Raw genomic sequence first — 17539 nt, forward strand, 5'->3', positions numbered from 1 at the left:
GTGACCCCTGTGAAAGGGTCGTTTGAGCCCCAAAGGGGTCGCGACCCACAGGTTGAGAACCAAGAATTGTATTGAAGCTCTGGCTTCACCCAAACTATTATCCTTTGCAATGTTAAACAGAAAAGAACATTTATAGTGCCCTGGGTGGCTTATAGCGACACTTGCACTTTTCTACAGTTGTGCCCACCATTTTGTTTGCCACAGCAGCACTGCGCCTACAAAATCATAGCCGCAACTGTAGAAAAGTTAAAGTGTTGCTATAATCCATCCGGAGCATTATAAAGGCTCTTTTCTAAAAGTGCATGGTTTTAAATTGTGAAGGATAATGGTTTGGACAAAGTCAGCGCTTCAATACGATTCTCTAGCCTTAAAAGAGAATTGGAAAGATTTGGGGAAGGCAAGCACTAGAACTGTGGCGACACTGAACAAAAAAGTCCAGGAATGTGTGGTGTATTGATTCCCACATCTCCTGGCTTCCTTATGCTAATGGATTCTTTATGCTAAAAAAGGTATAGTGAAGAAGGCCCACATAAATCAAGAGCATGCTCTACAACATGTCTCAGAAGTTCATTTCAGCAACATACTGGGTTTCTGTAGCAGTTGTACAGAGATTCCATGGCAGATGAGAATATGGAAAAGAAACAATTGAAGGTACAGATTTTCTATCTGCAATCCTTGGAAATGAACACATTATACTTATTTCACACAAAAAAATTCAACCAAGTCTTTCTTTTAAACAAACAAATGACTATTCTACCGTCAACCTGCATAGTTTTCAATCCCATTCAAAAGCATCGTCTTTCTAAATATCTGGTTTGCAATGGAGAGTAAGAGTTTCCTCCATGCTATCAAGCATAGAAACATTTGGAAACAGGTTAGTTTGCTCTCTTTTTGGTTGCCAATGTGCCACAGATGGCCATCATAAATATATGTAGGAGTCCACAAGCTTGGTTTAGTAGTTAGCCAGCTATAACTATAACAACTCTCCTCACACCCGGTCCATTAGTAAACAGAGAGCTTGGGAGGATTTCCCCAGTTTATTACTTGCAAGGGACTACTGCTGTCCCCTTAGCATAACCAGCACCTGAGATAATCTCTCCCCCTCCAACCAGTATAGAGAGACAGCAACTTGGGGGGAGGGGATACTACATAATATTCCTATTCCTATTTTATCTTTTCCATACCACAAACAAAAAATGTGAGCTGAAGAATGTTGTCTTCATTGGAAGGCTAAGACATTACCATAAAATAAAATGAAATTTCGGATGACTGAATACGTTTCACAATGTACACTATCAAGAGTTTGTGGGTGTATTTTAAAGGCTGATACATATAGAGGTTTTGTGGCTATTATGAGGGCTTCCATAGGTGTGCATGTATTTTACCATATTGCAACGAAATTTAACTAACAACTAAATAGTGTTCTATATGGAATAGATTTTCTTCACTCTCTGCTCGGGTTGTATCCAGTTAGGATTTTTCCCCTCATCCTGACCCAGTTTCCCTATTTACTGTGGGCTTTTGGCTAGTCAGGTCCTATTATAGCATTTTTGGGTGGTCTTTTCTTTGTCATCAGAAAAAGGCTGGATGAATCCAATCTTTGATTCTTTCCCCAAGTTAAATTAGAGGAAATTAAATGAACACATTAGTCCTTTGTGGGAAAAAATCAACACACCCTTCTTAAAGTGAAAACACTTACCGAAGTGGAAATAGTTTACATAATCCAAAATTGTGTGTGCAGAAGCTTCCAAAACAGCATGGTCCCTTTCTGTATTTTCCACCATGATTTTGAGAGACAACAAAAACTCTATGATAGCAGCAACTTCAGCTGCTATAACTCTTTCAGGGAAATTTTTTTAGCTAACTAAACATCAGTCATCTCTGAAATAAAGGCAGCTATTGTATTAGGATGTCAGGTGAATCAGACTTTACATCATTACAGCCGGTTTGATGGGCTAAATACGGGAAGCAAATGGCTTTGGAATGGCTAATCCGGCATTCCACAGTTACTGGAGAAGACATACTTTCACTTCATAATAGGAAGTAGCCTCGCCCGACCGTGAAAAGAAACTGGGACATTGCTGCGCGGTTGCCATGGGTCATTTGTATCAATTCTAAAGGACTCGACAAGACTGCTACATACTGAGTGTTTTGTTCAGAGGCAGTGGCTTGGCATTTTGCAAATAAGAATGACTTGTGCAGTCACTGGCTATGCTAGCAAGGTTAAGTAGGTGTTGAGTAACTCAATTGTGAAGCGCTTGGTGTAAAAATACTTACCGGATATTTGTTATTGGTCAGTGTATCCAGTGCTATTCAGAGATTTCCCCAATCATAACTTCAAGCAACATACAATAAAACAAATGGACTCCAGTGAGCTGCAGAATGTTTGTATGCAGAATCAGTAACTGAAATGTATGAAATGTGACGGAAAATATTTAAGATCTTAGAATTATGCCTGTTAGCACTAAAGTTGCACATTCGGATTCAGATCCAGCCCCATTACTGAAAACGTAATGTTGTTTCATGATAAAATATTCTTCCATCTTAGTTCAGCCCTTCTAGTTTTTTTCTGAACATTATCTTCAGGAAGTCATACTACATAAGTTTTCCTGTATGTTGTCAGACGTCCTGTCGAAGGGAGAAGATTGTGTAGAATGTAAGGTTGTTGTTTTCTTTAACTACTTTCACAGGTCTATTAAAAGCATATAACAGGATCAGAAAGTGCTAAGCCTAGTAGGCACCAATCTCCAGTTACGTCATAATGCCCCAAACTTACAGTTGTATCCCCATCATTTGGTACAGTAAAATACAGAGTTTGATTGCATCTTTGGTCAATTCAAATGTCATAATAAAAACAAAATAAAAAGCAGACCAACAACATTATGTTACCACCCCTAATGATAAAACAATCTCATTCAATAGAAAGCATCTTGAAAAGGCACACCACCGACACAATCAATTCTGTTAGGTGCAACGAAGTAATTTATCCAAGATCATTCCCCATTTTCAAATGCAGAAAAGAGGCTTCTTTCTATATTTTGAGATTTATGAATGTTAACCAGATGAGGCTAATAAGCATGTCAACAATCAAAACTGATTGTTTTGCTATCTACATTAAAAAGTGTCCAGTCTGCTGGAACAACAGGTAATCAAGTAGTTAGAAAGACCGATGCTACATCTTGCCCCATAAGGCTTTCAATTGCCTTGCCTTCCCCTGCTCCTCACAGGCACCTTGTGACGTAGGTGGGGCTGAGAGAGTTCTGTGAGGAGAAGAAGAAGGGCTGAGAGAGTTCTGAGAGGAGAACAAGAAGAAGAAGAGTAGGAGGAATTTGGATTTATATCCCACCTTTCTCTCCTGTAAGGAAACTCAAGGTGGTTTACAAGTTCCTTTCCCTTTCTCTCCCCACAACAGACACCTGGTGAGAGAAGTGGGGCTGAGAGAGTTCCAAAGAACTGTGACTAGCTCAAGGTCACCCAGCAAGAACGTAGGAGTATAGAAACATCTGGTTCACCAAACAAGCCTCTGCCACTCAGGCTCTTTCTGCACGGGTGCTGAGCAGGGGTGCATCAGCATAAATTATGCTGATGCACCCCTCCCCCTGGGACCATTTGCACAGACGGAGGCCAGGGGGCGTGTCCCCTGGCCTCCACAACAAGATGGAAACAGCAGGAGCAGGTAAGCTGGTTGGGGAAGGCGGGAGGGAAACACCACCTTCCATCCACTACTTTTGAAAAACCTCGCTCATGGAGCAAGTTTCAAAAGTGGTGTTTCCACGCTGCCTGGGTGGCGCAAGAAAACGCCTCCCAAGGGACAGTGTTTTCGCTGTCCCTGGGGCACTGTATTCAGTCCGTGCGGAAACAGCCTCACATTAGAGTCTGCTTCTCTTAACCACTATACCGTGATGGTCCCAGCAAACCAAGACAGGTGGAGGCAAGGAAGAAATTAAACACCAGTGAATATACCAGATTAAGAAACAAGTCAAGATTTATGAAGGAATTCTCTCTATGGCTGAGTAATCTGACTATCCTGCTATTGGTCTTAATTTGCATTCAAAGAAAGGCAGGAGATGCTCTGTATACATGTATATGAGAAGCAGGTCATTGCAAAAAATATGGTGGCTCTATGGGAGTTCATTGCAAGCCAGGAAATAGAACTCCACAATCCACATAGAAGTGCCAGCCCATAGAATGAAGGCCACTGGACAAGACAAAAGTCGTGATGGAACTGCAGAAAGAACCTCAGCCTCTGAGGACTGCATTATCAATAGGCTGAATAGAAAATTTTGAGGTCATATAGAAAATGAAATCATTGGCACATCAAAATCAAAGGGACTTGCCAGATTGTGCTAGTACAAAAGGGGAACCACACCATAAAGAAACTGGGACTCATACAGATCCCAGAGAAACTGTAATATAACTTCAGACTTCGCTGTACTTTTTAATAGTCTTCTATCCATTCTATGCACATTTACTGTTTGAAGGAAACCACCAGGATCCTCCACAAATGCCACAGAATGTTCTATAATTTCATATTCTGGTAAATTACAGCTTCAAAATTTAGCACAATTTTGTCATCTTGAATTACACATCGCTTTGCACCTAACCACTTATTGCCAAATCCTATTAAAAGTGCCAACTCCTCACCTGCCTTCCTTTTCCATTTTTATCCAGTCATCTGCTTTTGATCATCTAGAGGGTCTACATGTTTCAAACCCACATATCTCACTGTATATTTTGTGGTTTCACATTGCTAGTGTAAGATAACCCACTGTTTGCCAGAAATGAAAAGCGTTAAACCCCACTGGAACAACTATATTTATTTAATCTTTAAAGCATGCTGAATGTTGAAGAATGAAAATTTCTCCAAAACAACATTCAGGCAGGCCTTAGCTTCAGTCATAATATCAGCAAAATTATGCTTCCAGCTAAAGCACAAGAGAACAGGAAAGGAAGTATAGCCAGTTGTAGTTGGTGTTCACACAACTAGTTTTGAACTCTAATCGTGCAAATAGAAACCCAAAAGGGGTCAATGAGTTCTGATGTACATATATTCCTGTTCATAAACTGAAAAACACAACCTATTCAACATTAGAAGAGGAAAGTTTCATCTAGAAAACTGGAATCAAAGTCATAGAATTGAAGAGAAAAACCAAGAGAAGAATTTGTCCTTTAAGAGGAGAAGAATTTGTCAGACATCACTGATTTGCTCTTCGACAGGATTCTTATGGAACTATTTAAGCAAGATATTTGACCTTTTGGATTTTTGTCTGCAAAACAATCTTTTTTTAGTTAATAATCCTTAATATGGAAACAAAGCTCTGGAGTCAGACATAAACAAGTTTGACAGCCACACTTATCTGCAAAATTCTTCCCCCTTTAGTTTCCTTTTAAAGATGACTCTTATGAAAACATATTTTGTCTTTAAGTAGACAGGGGACACAACTATTTAAAACAAGAAATATGAGAATTTTAATACAATAATTTGAGTAGTCTCCATCAAGTTTTCATTCGTTTTTATTTCGTTATTTTCCTTTTTGTTTTTATCAGAATTATTCAGATAGTAATTCCAGTGGGATCATTTGCTGCATCTAAAACAACCAAAATTCTTGTAGAACCTTAAAGAAAATAGAATTATTCGAGAATTTTTGTGGACTAAAACCCCATTAATGACATCTGAAAATGTGAACTCTATTCTACAAAAGTTTATGCTAGAATAAAATGTTGTTAGGCATTAACAGCCTCATACAGAAGGGGGGCGCAGCTTGAGGGAGAGGTGTGTTTGCCCTCCCCAGGGCAATTATACCGGCAGAGGAGGGAAATGCCTTGCCCCGCAGCCCCCAAACCTGGAAATCTGGGCTTCAGCAAGGCTACGCTGGTATCATGACTGGATGCCAGCATTGGGGGGGGGGGGGTGTTCCTGAGACAGAGCCAATGTTAGTAAGCTCCCTCCAGGGTTAAGGACTGGAGCACCTTTTAGGTCTATTGGGGGGGGGAAGCGGAAGAGAAGCCACTCTGAGACTCCTTGAAGATAGAGAAAAGCAAGGAATAAAAAACAACTCTTGTTCTTCTGATAATTAGTACATAATACTGGATAATTAATAGATCATACAGCACCAAAGCTATGAGTCATTGTAAGACAGTTCCCTATAAAGGACAAACACTCTAATACATTTCATCACAGAATTGTACAAACTCTTGTTTCATGTCTCATAGACAGATATTTATTTTATGTACTTTTATCCTTCACCCAAGAAGCTCATGGCTGCACACAAGGTCCTCCTTTCCTCCACTTTATCCTAACAAGCACTCTGTGCGGGAGGTTAAACTGAGAGAACACCAAACACCCCTAGATAAGGCTCATAGCAGGTGGGGATTTCAGCCTGGGTATTCCCAATCTCGGGCCAATATTCTAAACACGGTAAAGCACCACACAGGCTCTACAGACAAGAGTTCTCTTGAGACTGCTTTATTGCACTCATGACAATAATCTTTGACTGAGACTAAATTTAGAGCCCAAATAGGTTGCAGAATGTGGAGGGAAATGGAAGAAAGAGGGACAAAGGTTATATGAGTTTCAAGATCCCCAGAGTTGTTTAATGTTGCAGCTGAACCAAGCCAGACAGCCTGTGTTTTGTAAGGTAGAGAAAAATAAAATGGGGAAAAAATAACTACACATATAGTCAAGAAGGAATCAGGGAAGGGAGGAAAGTAGCAGCTCATCTGAGAAGTGGTGAATAGGGCCTGTTCAGAGAAAGGGACATAGGCAGTGATGGCGAACCTTTTCGGAGACCAAGTGCCCAAATTGCAACCCAAAACCCACTTATTTATCGCAAAGTGCCAACATGGCAATTTAACCTGAATACTGAGGTTTTAGTTTAGAAAAATGGTTGACTCCAAGGCGTGCGTTACTCAGGAGTAAGCTTGGTGGTAGTGGGTGGCTTTGCTTTGAAGCAACCGTGCAACTCTTCCAACGGGTGAATCACGACCCTAGGAGGGTTTACTCAGAAGCAAGCCTCATTGCCAGCAACCGAGCTTACTGCCAAGTAAAGGATCGTGCTTTAGTTCTTTGCATGAAAATCAGTGGGGCTTAACAGCACTGAACAGGGTTGCCTACACTGCTTCCTCAAACTAGGTCTTAGGTTTAATGCTAATAATCGAGCCCAGCGGCCCAGGCCAGCCTAGGTGTGTGTGTGTGGGGGGGGGGACTTTGTTTGCATGTGCCCACAGAGAGGGCTCTGAGTGCCACCTCTGGCACTCGTGCCATAGGTTCACCACCACTGGACATAGGTCTCAGCATCATAAAGGCAAATGGTCATACCAACAATCATAAATGATTATGAGTAAAGCATGCTGTACACTACACATATCTGGAGCTAAGGCTTATGTGATATGCACAAATATCAATGTATTTGGGGGTTTTTTCTGAAGCTCTCAGCACCATTTCAAAGACTTGGCTCCCCATTAATGGAATCTGCTGCTCAATGGAAAAAGCGAGAGGAAAACCTCAGGCTGTGCACACATGTTTAAACATGAATAAGGTGCCCTAACATCATTGTGTTGCAATTGCTGGTTTGTTTTTTCTAATCCCTTTAAAGTGGCCATCAGAAAACAGACATCTGGACAGAACGGGAAGCACCAAAATATAGACCATGTAAACACTGCAGGCAAACAGTTCCTGAAAAAAAAATCATCAGACGAAATCATCAGACATTTAAGCAACCTTAATTCTTTGTAAATATTTCAAATGAAACATCTTCTAAAATATTAAAAATTAAAGAAACTATTAAATACGATGGCAGCACCTCCCATTCAGTCAATGGGAAAGGAGGAATAATCCAGATTCCCTCAATTAAATCCTGAACTTCATATTGTGCGAAAAGAACAAGTTCAACTCCAACATCAGTTTTTAAAGAGGGGGCTTTGAGAATGGATCTTGAGCAGAAAGTCGCCTAGATGTTAAACAGGAAGGCTAGTCAACCTTGGGGCTTTCCCCACTTAACTTCTGCTGCGCGCTACTCCGGGAAAATAGCGTGGGGTCCAGTGGCACTCCCCACTTGCAAGGGCGGCAACCACGCAGCCGCCCCAACGCTGCCGCTCTTGCACCACTTCAGCGCGTGTCATTCCTGGCGCTGAAGAAACGGCACCTTTTGATGGAACCCCGAGAGTGCGCCAGGAATGACGAGCGCTGAGGGGGCGCGAGAGCGGCGCACAGCAGAAGGTGAGTGGGGAAAGCCCCCTTGTTACACCTATTCCTCCATTCAAAGTCAAGTGTTGGGTATTTATTTTAAAGGCTTTTGATGTAGCTTCTCCTGGATTCTCAAGACAGCTTACAAGTACAGAAATATGATAAAATCACCATAAGTTGCCAATATGAAAACAGCTGTTACTAATGCCTTTAAAAACATATTTATACAAAAATCACACAAGAGAAGAATAAATAGAATCTTTTCACAAAAAGTTAAACTTTTAAAATCTTTTTGGCCTCTCTGCGAGGCACACAACCAAAGGCTGCCGTGGGGAATCCACTTTCAACCTTATTTTTAATAGAGATACCATTCACTGCACCCACTTTCAGTAGCTTACACAATAATTTATTGAAGACTGTGCATTAAAAGGACTGAAGTTGAAACATGTCCAAAAAAAGTAAGCATCTGGTTTCCATCTCGTGGGAAACAAGAACGTTTTGGGGAGGCAGGGGAATCAAATAACATTGAGCAGAAGAACTACAGGGTCACAGGGAGCTTTGGTTGTTGTGAAGGTGCTTACATACATGTTCATAAATATGTCTAAATATTAAATATGTCTAAGAGAATAATTTCAAAATTGCTACATTGCAAATAATTAAGAAAAAAATGGCACCAACCAATGTTGCAGCTAAAGGTTACAAGATGAACGTTCTTGCACTGTACTATCACCTAACTTTCTCCTACTTCACAGCAAGTCCCTGACTTTTCCATTCTACCCATGCCTTGTTAATATGATGTATGAAAGCCCAAATTTGTGACTTCTATGCCCTACTCAATACTTGGAACACTTTTAAAGCAAAATAAATGTTAATAATAATACTTCAAGAAGGTGCAGAAAGCTGCTGAAAACATTAGACAGAATGCCCCTTCAGGCTTTAAGTGCTATTTGTAGTAGAACAAAATGTTAAAAATAACAAACATGACATCTTCACACAGGTCAGCGCTGGAATCTCTGATAAACGGAAGTATGATTTAATTAAAACCTAATCAAACTTTCTCTTCCTGTAAAGCTTTCAGGCATTTACTATCACAATTTTATTCAACTTGTTTTACAAATGAGGTCATTGCAAAAGGGTTTCTGCTAGATCTCCTTGCAGGTTTCCCGAGGTCATCTCTCAGACAAATACATTTTACACCAGATCATTTTGTCGAGTCAAATATGAAAGAGATCAGCGTGGTCCAGTGATTAGGGTTTCAGTTCATGAAGCTCACTGCATGATCTTAGGCCCATCATTGTCTGTCAGAACTTTACTATGAGGATAAAATGGAGGAGGGAAGAACAATGGATACTGTCTGGGATCTTTGGTGGAAAAACAGGGCACAAATGGTTGTGGTGGGTTTTTCTGGGCTGTGTGGCCATGGTCTGGTAGATCTTGTTCCTAACGTTTCGCCTGCATCTGTGGCTGGCATCTTCAGAGGTGTATCACAGAAGTGTATCACAGAGAAAAGCCACAGATTCAGGTGAAACATTAGGAACAAAATCTACCAGACCACTGCCACACAGCCCAGAAAACCCACCACAACAGTTGAATTCGGCCGTGAAAGCCTTCGACAATACAGGGCAGAAATGGTTTCTATCTGTCAGGAAAAAAATAACCATTGCCCATATTATTTCACTATTTCTACTAAACAAAATGTGAACATTTAAAGTACATGACTACAGCCAGAAAATCATTTAAAACTATAATTTTGAAGACTGGAAATCTTACTGTAGGTGGACCTACAATTCCATGAGCACACTGCTTTGACCACAGCTTGACATTTGGTTCTGGCAACTCCATTAGGGCTAACCACAAACCATGACTGATAAATCATGGCCTTTTATAATGACACAGAACGAGGTTTGTGGTGGACCATCCTAGAAATGAAGGACCAAATTTGCACAAAGAAGAGAAGTTGGCCATGCTCAAGCCCCCTGCCCATTCTCAATCTTCTAAACTGTGGTTTGGTTATTTGAGTCATGCCATTATATTAGGTCCATACTTCCTCTATTATGATGGCTACAGAAGGCCTTTTGTTACCAGTTGAACAGGATAAATTGAATGCTGGGCTTTTTGAATAAATGCACCAGCCAACAGTGCTCTTTCCCCAAATTTCTAACTTGCTAGCTGCCATTAGTACTATTTTAAAGACTACTTTTCAAAAGTTTAGTGCACACCCTAAGCATTCTGTGCTATTAGCCACAGTAGTAGGAAAATATTTCCTAGGCACTGGTTCTAAGAGAACTCTGCCTGATACTTCCGGATCCAAACAGATTAGAAACAGATGGGAGAATATGGGACTGGAAACTGGCACAGCCTCACAAGATAGCCTTCCCTCTTAGACAATGCTAAGATGCCAGGCCTGGAACCAGAGGACAATTTATTTGATCTTTGCTTGCTTAATCCTGTGATAAGCTGCCACTGCTTCCAGCTGTCAGGTAACAAAACCAAGTGACTCACATCCTGTATTGGTGCTCACACACTGACTCATTCGCTATCGAGAGCGCGCGCCAATTATCTTCCATACCAGGCAAATGTAAAAGCTAAAAAATAGGATTTCTGATTCTGTCCTCTATAGGCTATTACAACTTCACGGAGAGCCTTTTAAAAAAACTTTTCCGAGGAAACGGATTCCTCTTACAAATTGTGTTAAGGAGTCATAGGAAAAAAAAATAAAGTAAAACATTCCCATTTGTACTTGGCAGATTTTACTCTCATTATCTCTTAGGACTAAGTGAAAAATGAGAATAGAACAAGAACACGATGAAAGAACCATTTTCACAAAAGTAGTACTTATCTCAACAGCATGTATGCAACAGGTGGTGCTGGAAAGTGACACCAAGTGTTAGCCAGCTTATGCCCATCTCGCGGAGTTTTCAAGGCAAGATGCTAACAGAGATGGTTAGCCTTTGCCATCTTTTGTATCATGACCCTATACTTCCTTGGTGGTCTCTCAGTAACCATGGCTGAGTAACCGTGGCATGCAAGGGAAGAGGACGGAGGGAGAGGAGAGGGTGAGAGGTGGCATGTAAGGGAAGGGGAGGGATGGAGTGGTGGCATGCAAGGGAGGGGAGGGAGGGGGTCCGGCATCTGGACATGGCCCACCCACCCTAGCGGAGGGAAGGGAGGGAGGGTGGTATGATTTGTACTTTTCCATTTCTCTTCCCTGAAGAATCATCATTTTTAAAAAAAGATCTCTTTGGAAAATGGAGGGTTTAACTTTTATGAACTAGGTAATAAAATAATGTTGATTTCTCTGCTTATACCACACATCTTTTTCAAGGCTCTAGTATATCATTTCCTAGACATAAAGAAAGAGACAGTACAAGTTTTGTTGTAGGAGAACGCTATTAAATTAGGAAATAGTTTTGCTAATGTAGAGTTAAAAACAATATTCTTTAGCCAGGTTATGTCCAACAACAAACTGTGAATATGACTACTAGACCAACTCAGTACATTTAGACACCTAGATTCTCATTACTATCACGTCACATCTTACGTAAGAGTCTAGCAAAGGAAAAAGCTTTAAGGGAAAAGCAGTATTTTTTTTCCAAAGATAGAACTATAATTTTTTTAAAGCTGTACCTTTGCAGGTTCATAGTCAGCTTGCCTGAGCATGTCTTGATCTTGTTTTGGGCTTCCAGGTGAGTCATGCCGTCTGCACTTACTCCGTCAATACTAAGAACCATATCGCCTATTCCCACGTTTGCATTGGCAGCTTTGCCTCCTTCACTCAACTGCAAGATCACAAAGGCAAAAGATTAAGCATTAGTCATCTCAGTTACCTTTCAAGAGCAAGCAAACATAGTCTTGTGGCACTATAAAGATGAACACCTTCACGGTGTACTGTCTGGTGAGCTAGAACCAACCTTTCCAAATACATAAAATTGAATTCCCTCTGACAAAGTATGCTCTAACTCAGTAAAATTTGCTAGTCTTTGTTATGTTACAGGAGTGATATTTTGGCTGCAGAAGGCTCACACAATGGCCTCTCTAAAGTGTCTCCCCTTGAGAGCACTATCCTTAGAATTAACAGTGCCTGGCAAGATTCCAAGCAATTTCTTACAATTCTTCCCAAAGGCCAAGTCAGGACATTCCAACCCATGATGGAGTTCCCAGATCCAACTCCATGTTAATATGGGGGCACGATGTGGGTGCCTGATACATGCCAAGACCAGCTTTCAGCACACACAGGGCAACAACCTGAATTTCAACCATCTTATCTCCTGATGGGAAAAAAAGCTCATGGTTTGAGAACCGTGAATAAAGAATTCTAGATCATTCTAGATCAGTGGTTCTCAACCTTCCTAATGCCATGACTCTTTAATACAGTTCCTCATGTTGTGGTGACCCCCAAACCTAACATTTATCTATTTTACAGATGGAGAACAGTGATGCAGAGAGTCTTAGGCGACCCCTGCAAAAGGGTCGTTCGACCCACAGGTTGAGAACCACTGTTCTAGATCATTGTCCGTGCAGTTTGACTCAGGGAGCAATATCACAACATGCAACAAAACCAAGAAGAGATCAATGGGTGAAGGCACGAAGAGATAAACGGGTGATAAAATCTGATGCTATAATCAGCATGACATGCTATCACTGTACCTAGTTCACAGTAGTTGGGAGTTACGTATAATTAGAAGCTTAAACCATAACATAGCTACAGACCGTGGACTGGATCTTATCTCCCTTTCACCAAAGCTTCTTCCAACAGAGGAAGACTTCCTTGAACAACAACAAAAAAGGCTTTTCTGTATCCTAAAGGTTGCTTTTCATTCTAGGCAGTCTTACTCCTCTGAAGGAAGTCTTAGGAGAATAGACTCACAAGATCTAGTGTAGAAGTAGGGAGGCACAGGGTCAGATCCCATCTAATCCTCTGCACAGAACTATAAAAAGGGTATGAAAATAAAAACCTGAGCTTTCCCCCTCACACAGAACACCAGACAGTCTGGAAAACTCATTTCATAGATGGCGAAAGGACAGTATTAAATCACATCAACTTGTCACACTAACACTCCCCCCAGTATTTTTCCTTTGGCATCTGGAGCAGCTTCAGAATCCTCAAAGCATATCTTTTGATGTGAAAAAAATGCCAAGAGCATTTTAATGACCATTAAAACCCTTGAAACATGATTACAATTCTGTATACCAAACATTTAAATCATTTGACAGAAGCTACTAAAATAGTAATGCTCTTGAACCCCAGTAATTTTCCAACAGAAAGAAAAACCGGGTTCACACCTCAGCATGAACCATAACTTCGCCTCATGACTTTGTACAGAAAAATTTGACATGTCAAGACCTGGACAAAAAAGAGAGCAAACTCTGAACCAGGTCGGTGTCTTTTTGAAGATTTCTAAAAAAAACCCACACAATAAAACAATTATTCAACAGCAAACGAATGAATGGCAAACCTTTGAGAATACATATTTTTAAAAACCCACACAATAAAACAATTATTCAACAGCAAACGAATGAATGGCAAACCTTTGAGAATACATATAAAATTGTGAAAGCATATAGAGATGGAAAGAACAGGTTATCCTTTCCATTCAGCTTGCCAAGATAGGATTATTCTCTACTGTAAATTCTTGAATGCTTCTGTTCTGTCTAGTTTCAAGTGTCTCACAGCATGGGCTTCCCTAGCTTTCCCTAAGGATGTATTACATTGCCACTACACAGACCTCAATATTGAGAAATTAATTATCCCCGTCCCATTTACACAGAGTTCATTCAGACTGAAAAAACCCCCAACCTTTCCATTGCTCACATTTCCTTCCATTACTTCTGGCTATGAACCCATAATTCCCGTTCCTGTAATTAGTTATGCATACTTTTTAAAAATTCATATGAATGTAGTTTAGTTATATATTTATTAATAGTTTCTTACATAGATGTGTGATAATCAAAAACTTCTCATATTTATCTTCATGACAATAGAGAGGCACATCTGAAAGGGGGATGCATGAACACACACCAGTTTGGTTCACACTGCGCTCACCAGTTGCAAAGAAACAATTTTTTGACAGTCAGTTCAGTTGGTCTATCAGTTCAGGGGTGTTCAACAGGCTGATTCACTGCATACCTTACTACTCACACAGTACAGTGCAATTGTCTTTTTGCACATGTGGGTTCTCACACAGCCCCATCAAGGTCTACTATCTTCCAATCCATGTTTCATAGCTGCTGTGTTCAGCAGGCAATTATTTAAATAAACATAAATAACTCAAACATGTACATCAGTCATTACTAGGTAACAATAAAATCTTACCTCTTGCTTTCTGGCAAAGTAGTAGTCTCTATTGATGTTAATGGCTGCCGATAAGTTTGAATCAGCAGAATCCTTGCATATGTGCAGTTTTGGGAGAATAGGATGTAAATTGGTTTAGCAGGCATTTGTGACTGTTTGGCTCATATTTGATTGTCGCTGTTGCCTGCATGGTGGTGAAATTATTCTAGTTCCTCAACAACAGATTTTAATCTTTCCCACATATTCTGACATCACTATATTGGGATATGCTGTGCGTACAGAAAGACATATCATGTGAATGGAAAATTTTGCATTATGAATGTATTAGTATGCACAGCATATCCCATGATAGTGACTTCAGAATAAATAGGCAAGATTAAAATCTATTGCTGAGAAAGAAAAATAATTTCACCATGAAGCAAGTCACAGCAGCAAGCTTGTTCCATGTTTGGATTCTTTGTACTATTGTGGACTTTATAATCCCCTTAGACATTTTGACTGGTTTTGTTAGCTGTTCAGACATTTCTACACTTATTGTATTAAATCTTGAACATCTAGTATTGCATGCAGCTTGAGCATGGTATTTTATTTACTTTGCTTATGTTTGATTGATTGCACACTCTACCTGCTTTCATTATTTATATAATGCATCACGTTTGATTGCTACTTCTGAACACAGTAAATTCAACCATGTTTGCTGCAAAATTCAACTACCGGTATATTCACAATGAAACTTGCAGCATTCCTAACATGAGCAACCAATTCAAACGTTCATGCCACAGAGCCCTTGAGTTCAGAATGGAGTCCTAGGAGACCCATGTTGCAAGGTGAATAATTTCAGGCCAGACTGTATGAATACGTATGTGTGGGCGCGCACACTGCAGCATGTTCATTTATTTAGTGTATCTCTGCCTTTCTCATTGAGATTCCAAGGGAATTACACAGTGAAAATTGAAAGCATGTCTATATAAAGAGTCAGCTAATAAGCACAGTGTAGGTCAATACAATCAATAAGGCCCTTTCCGCACAGCAGCAGGAGAGAAGGTTGCAGGTGGGATAAAGGAACCCACTCTTCTCCCGTTCCATTTGCATGGCTCTGTGCAAGCAGCGACTGGAGCCTGCAGAAGCAATGTGGGCTACCATTGTGCCTTCGCATGGAGGTCTTTTATAAAAAACTCACCTCCCGTGCTGTGTAGCTGCACAGGGAGGTCCTTTAAAAAATGGAGCAGCCGTTTGCTCAGCAAGTGGATGCAATCCACATTACAACGAAAGAATCGCAGAGAGTGCGATTCTTGAAAAATTGCGGCGGGGGGAAATGCGGAGCGGACTCGTATTAGGAGTGAGATCCGTGCGAAGCTCCTCCCCCCCAACATGGATTTTATCCCGTGGTTACCCCAGGTTTATTGGCCTGTGCAGAAAGGGCTTAAGAGAAGACATGTATTAGGTAGGACTAGGGCTACCAAAATCTGAATGAGCAGAGCCTATTATGCATGATACAGATTGTGGATATAAACACGGGAAAAATGAGAAAAATGGTATTACAACAGTAGAAGAAAATGAAATAAAGCAATAATTGCAGCAAACTGATAATACATCATATACACAGTGGTACAATCCACAGTCTCTTTCCTTTTATAAAATAACTTCCTGAACTATTCTACTACAGCCCTACTGCCTTGCTCAAAAAACTCTCCTGAGCAACTCTGTTTTACATCATTTGCAGAATGACAGGAGGATGGGAGCCTTCCAGACCTCCAAGGTAGGACTTTGACTGCTCTCCCACAAAAAAAGTAAAGGACTTTTAATATATACGCCAAGCTAGCATATCAAAGAAATAAAAAAACAACACAAAACCATCATCCTGATGTGTGTTTGTATGCATTCACCCACTGCTATGTTACAGGGAGCATTCCATAAGGGACAACCTTTTAACCTCACCAGCCCCATCTCCAGTCTGCATAAATCAAACAATTTAGCGCTCAGTCTGTTCTCTGGCAAGACTCTGGAAAACTAGCAAAGAGATAAAGATCCATTTGTAAGTCCCTCCTCTCCCCGCCACCTTTTGTGCTCTGTCAGCCTGGACGAGTCAGTGTGGTACAGTGGTTCGAGTGTCAGACTAGGATTGAGAGACCCACGGTCAAATCCCCATTCTGACATGGAAGCCTTTTAGGTGACCTTCAGCCAGCCACAGATAGCCTACCTCAGTGGTGGCGAACCTTTGGCACTCCAGATGTTATGGACTACAATTCCCATCAGCCCCTGCCAGCACGGCCAATTGGCCATGCTGGCAGGGGTTGATGGGAATTGTAGTCCATGACATCTGGAGTGCCAAAGGTTCGCCACCATGGGCCTACCTCATAGAGTATCTCATAAGAATAAAATGGAAATGATGAAAGTCACTTTTGAGTCCCCACTAGTGAGAAAGGCAGAATATAAATGGTCAATATACCTAGCTCCTCGAAACAAGGACTTTATTCCCTTATGCTCTGCTATGCAGTATTTTGCCCTGGGAACACTATTTTCCCCAAGCCTCCATGCGGCAGTTAATCCTAAAACAAGCTGAATTTGGTCCTGGCAGCAGAGCTAGTTTGAATACAGGCCCAGCACATGGTCCCAAACCCACATTTTGTCAAAACAGCAAAAATGAAAGACAGGTTCTCAAAAGATCAGAGCACAAAAAGGACACTTAATTTCTCCATTTGTCCTCTGAAAGTGAAGATAGTTTCTTATCCTCCCTGACTCTTTTCAATATGACAAGCCACAGTTTAATACTGCTACATTACAGTGGTGGCGAACCTTTAGCACTCCAGATGTTATGGACTACAATTCCTATCAGCCCCTGCCAATTGGCCATGCTGGAAGGGGCTGATGGGCATTGTAGTCCATAACATCTGGAGTGCCAAAGGTTCGCCATCACGGGCCTACGAAGTATAAAGGGGGGGACTCCCACTTGTAATTTCTCTGCAATTAACTTACCAGCCTTGCAAACATAAAATTAGAAGGCCTCAGTGTGTGTGTGTGTATGTAACATTTGATTTAAATAACTTATTCAGACTTCTTAT

At 40.9% G+C, this 17539-nt stretch overlaps 1 protein-coding gene across 7 annotated transcripts in view; it reads right to left on the reverse strand.

Annotated features, from left to right (window-relative positions):
- Positions 1-17539, reverse strand: part of PDLIM5 (PDZ and LIM domain 5) — a 151703-nt gene that overhangs the window by 95849 nt on the left and 38315 nt on the right. For all 7 annotated transcript variants that reach the window (XM_048509017.1, XM_048509015.1, XM_048509016.1 and 4 more), the window contains exon 3: positions 11813-11964. In XM_048509017.1, the coding sequence (XP_048364974.1) occupies positions 11813-11964 (152 nt within the window). The remainder of the gene's footprint in view (positions 1-11812; positions 11965-17539) is intronic.

The sequence above is a fragment of the Sphaerodactylus townsendi genome, linkage group LG10 (genome assembly GCF_021028975.2).
Source record: "Sphaerodactylus townsendi isolate TG3544 linkage group LG10, MPM_Stown_v2.3, whole genome shotgun sequence".
Taxonomy (NCBI): Eukaryota; Metazoa; Chordata; class Lepidosauria; order Squamata; family Sphaerodactylidae; genus Sphaerodactylus; species Sphaerodactylus townsendi.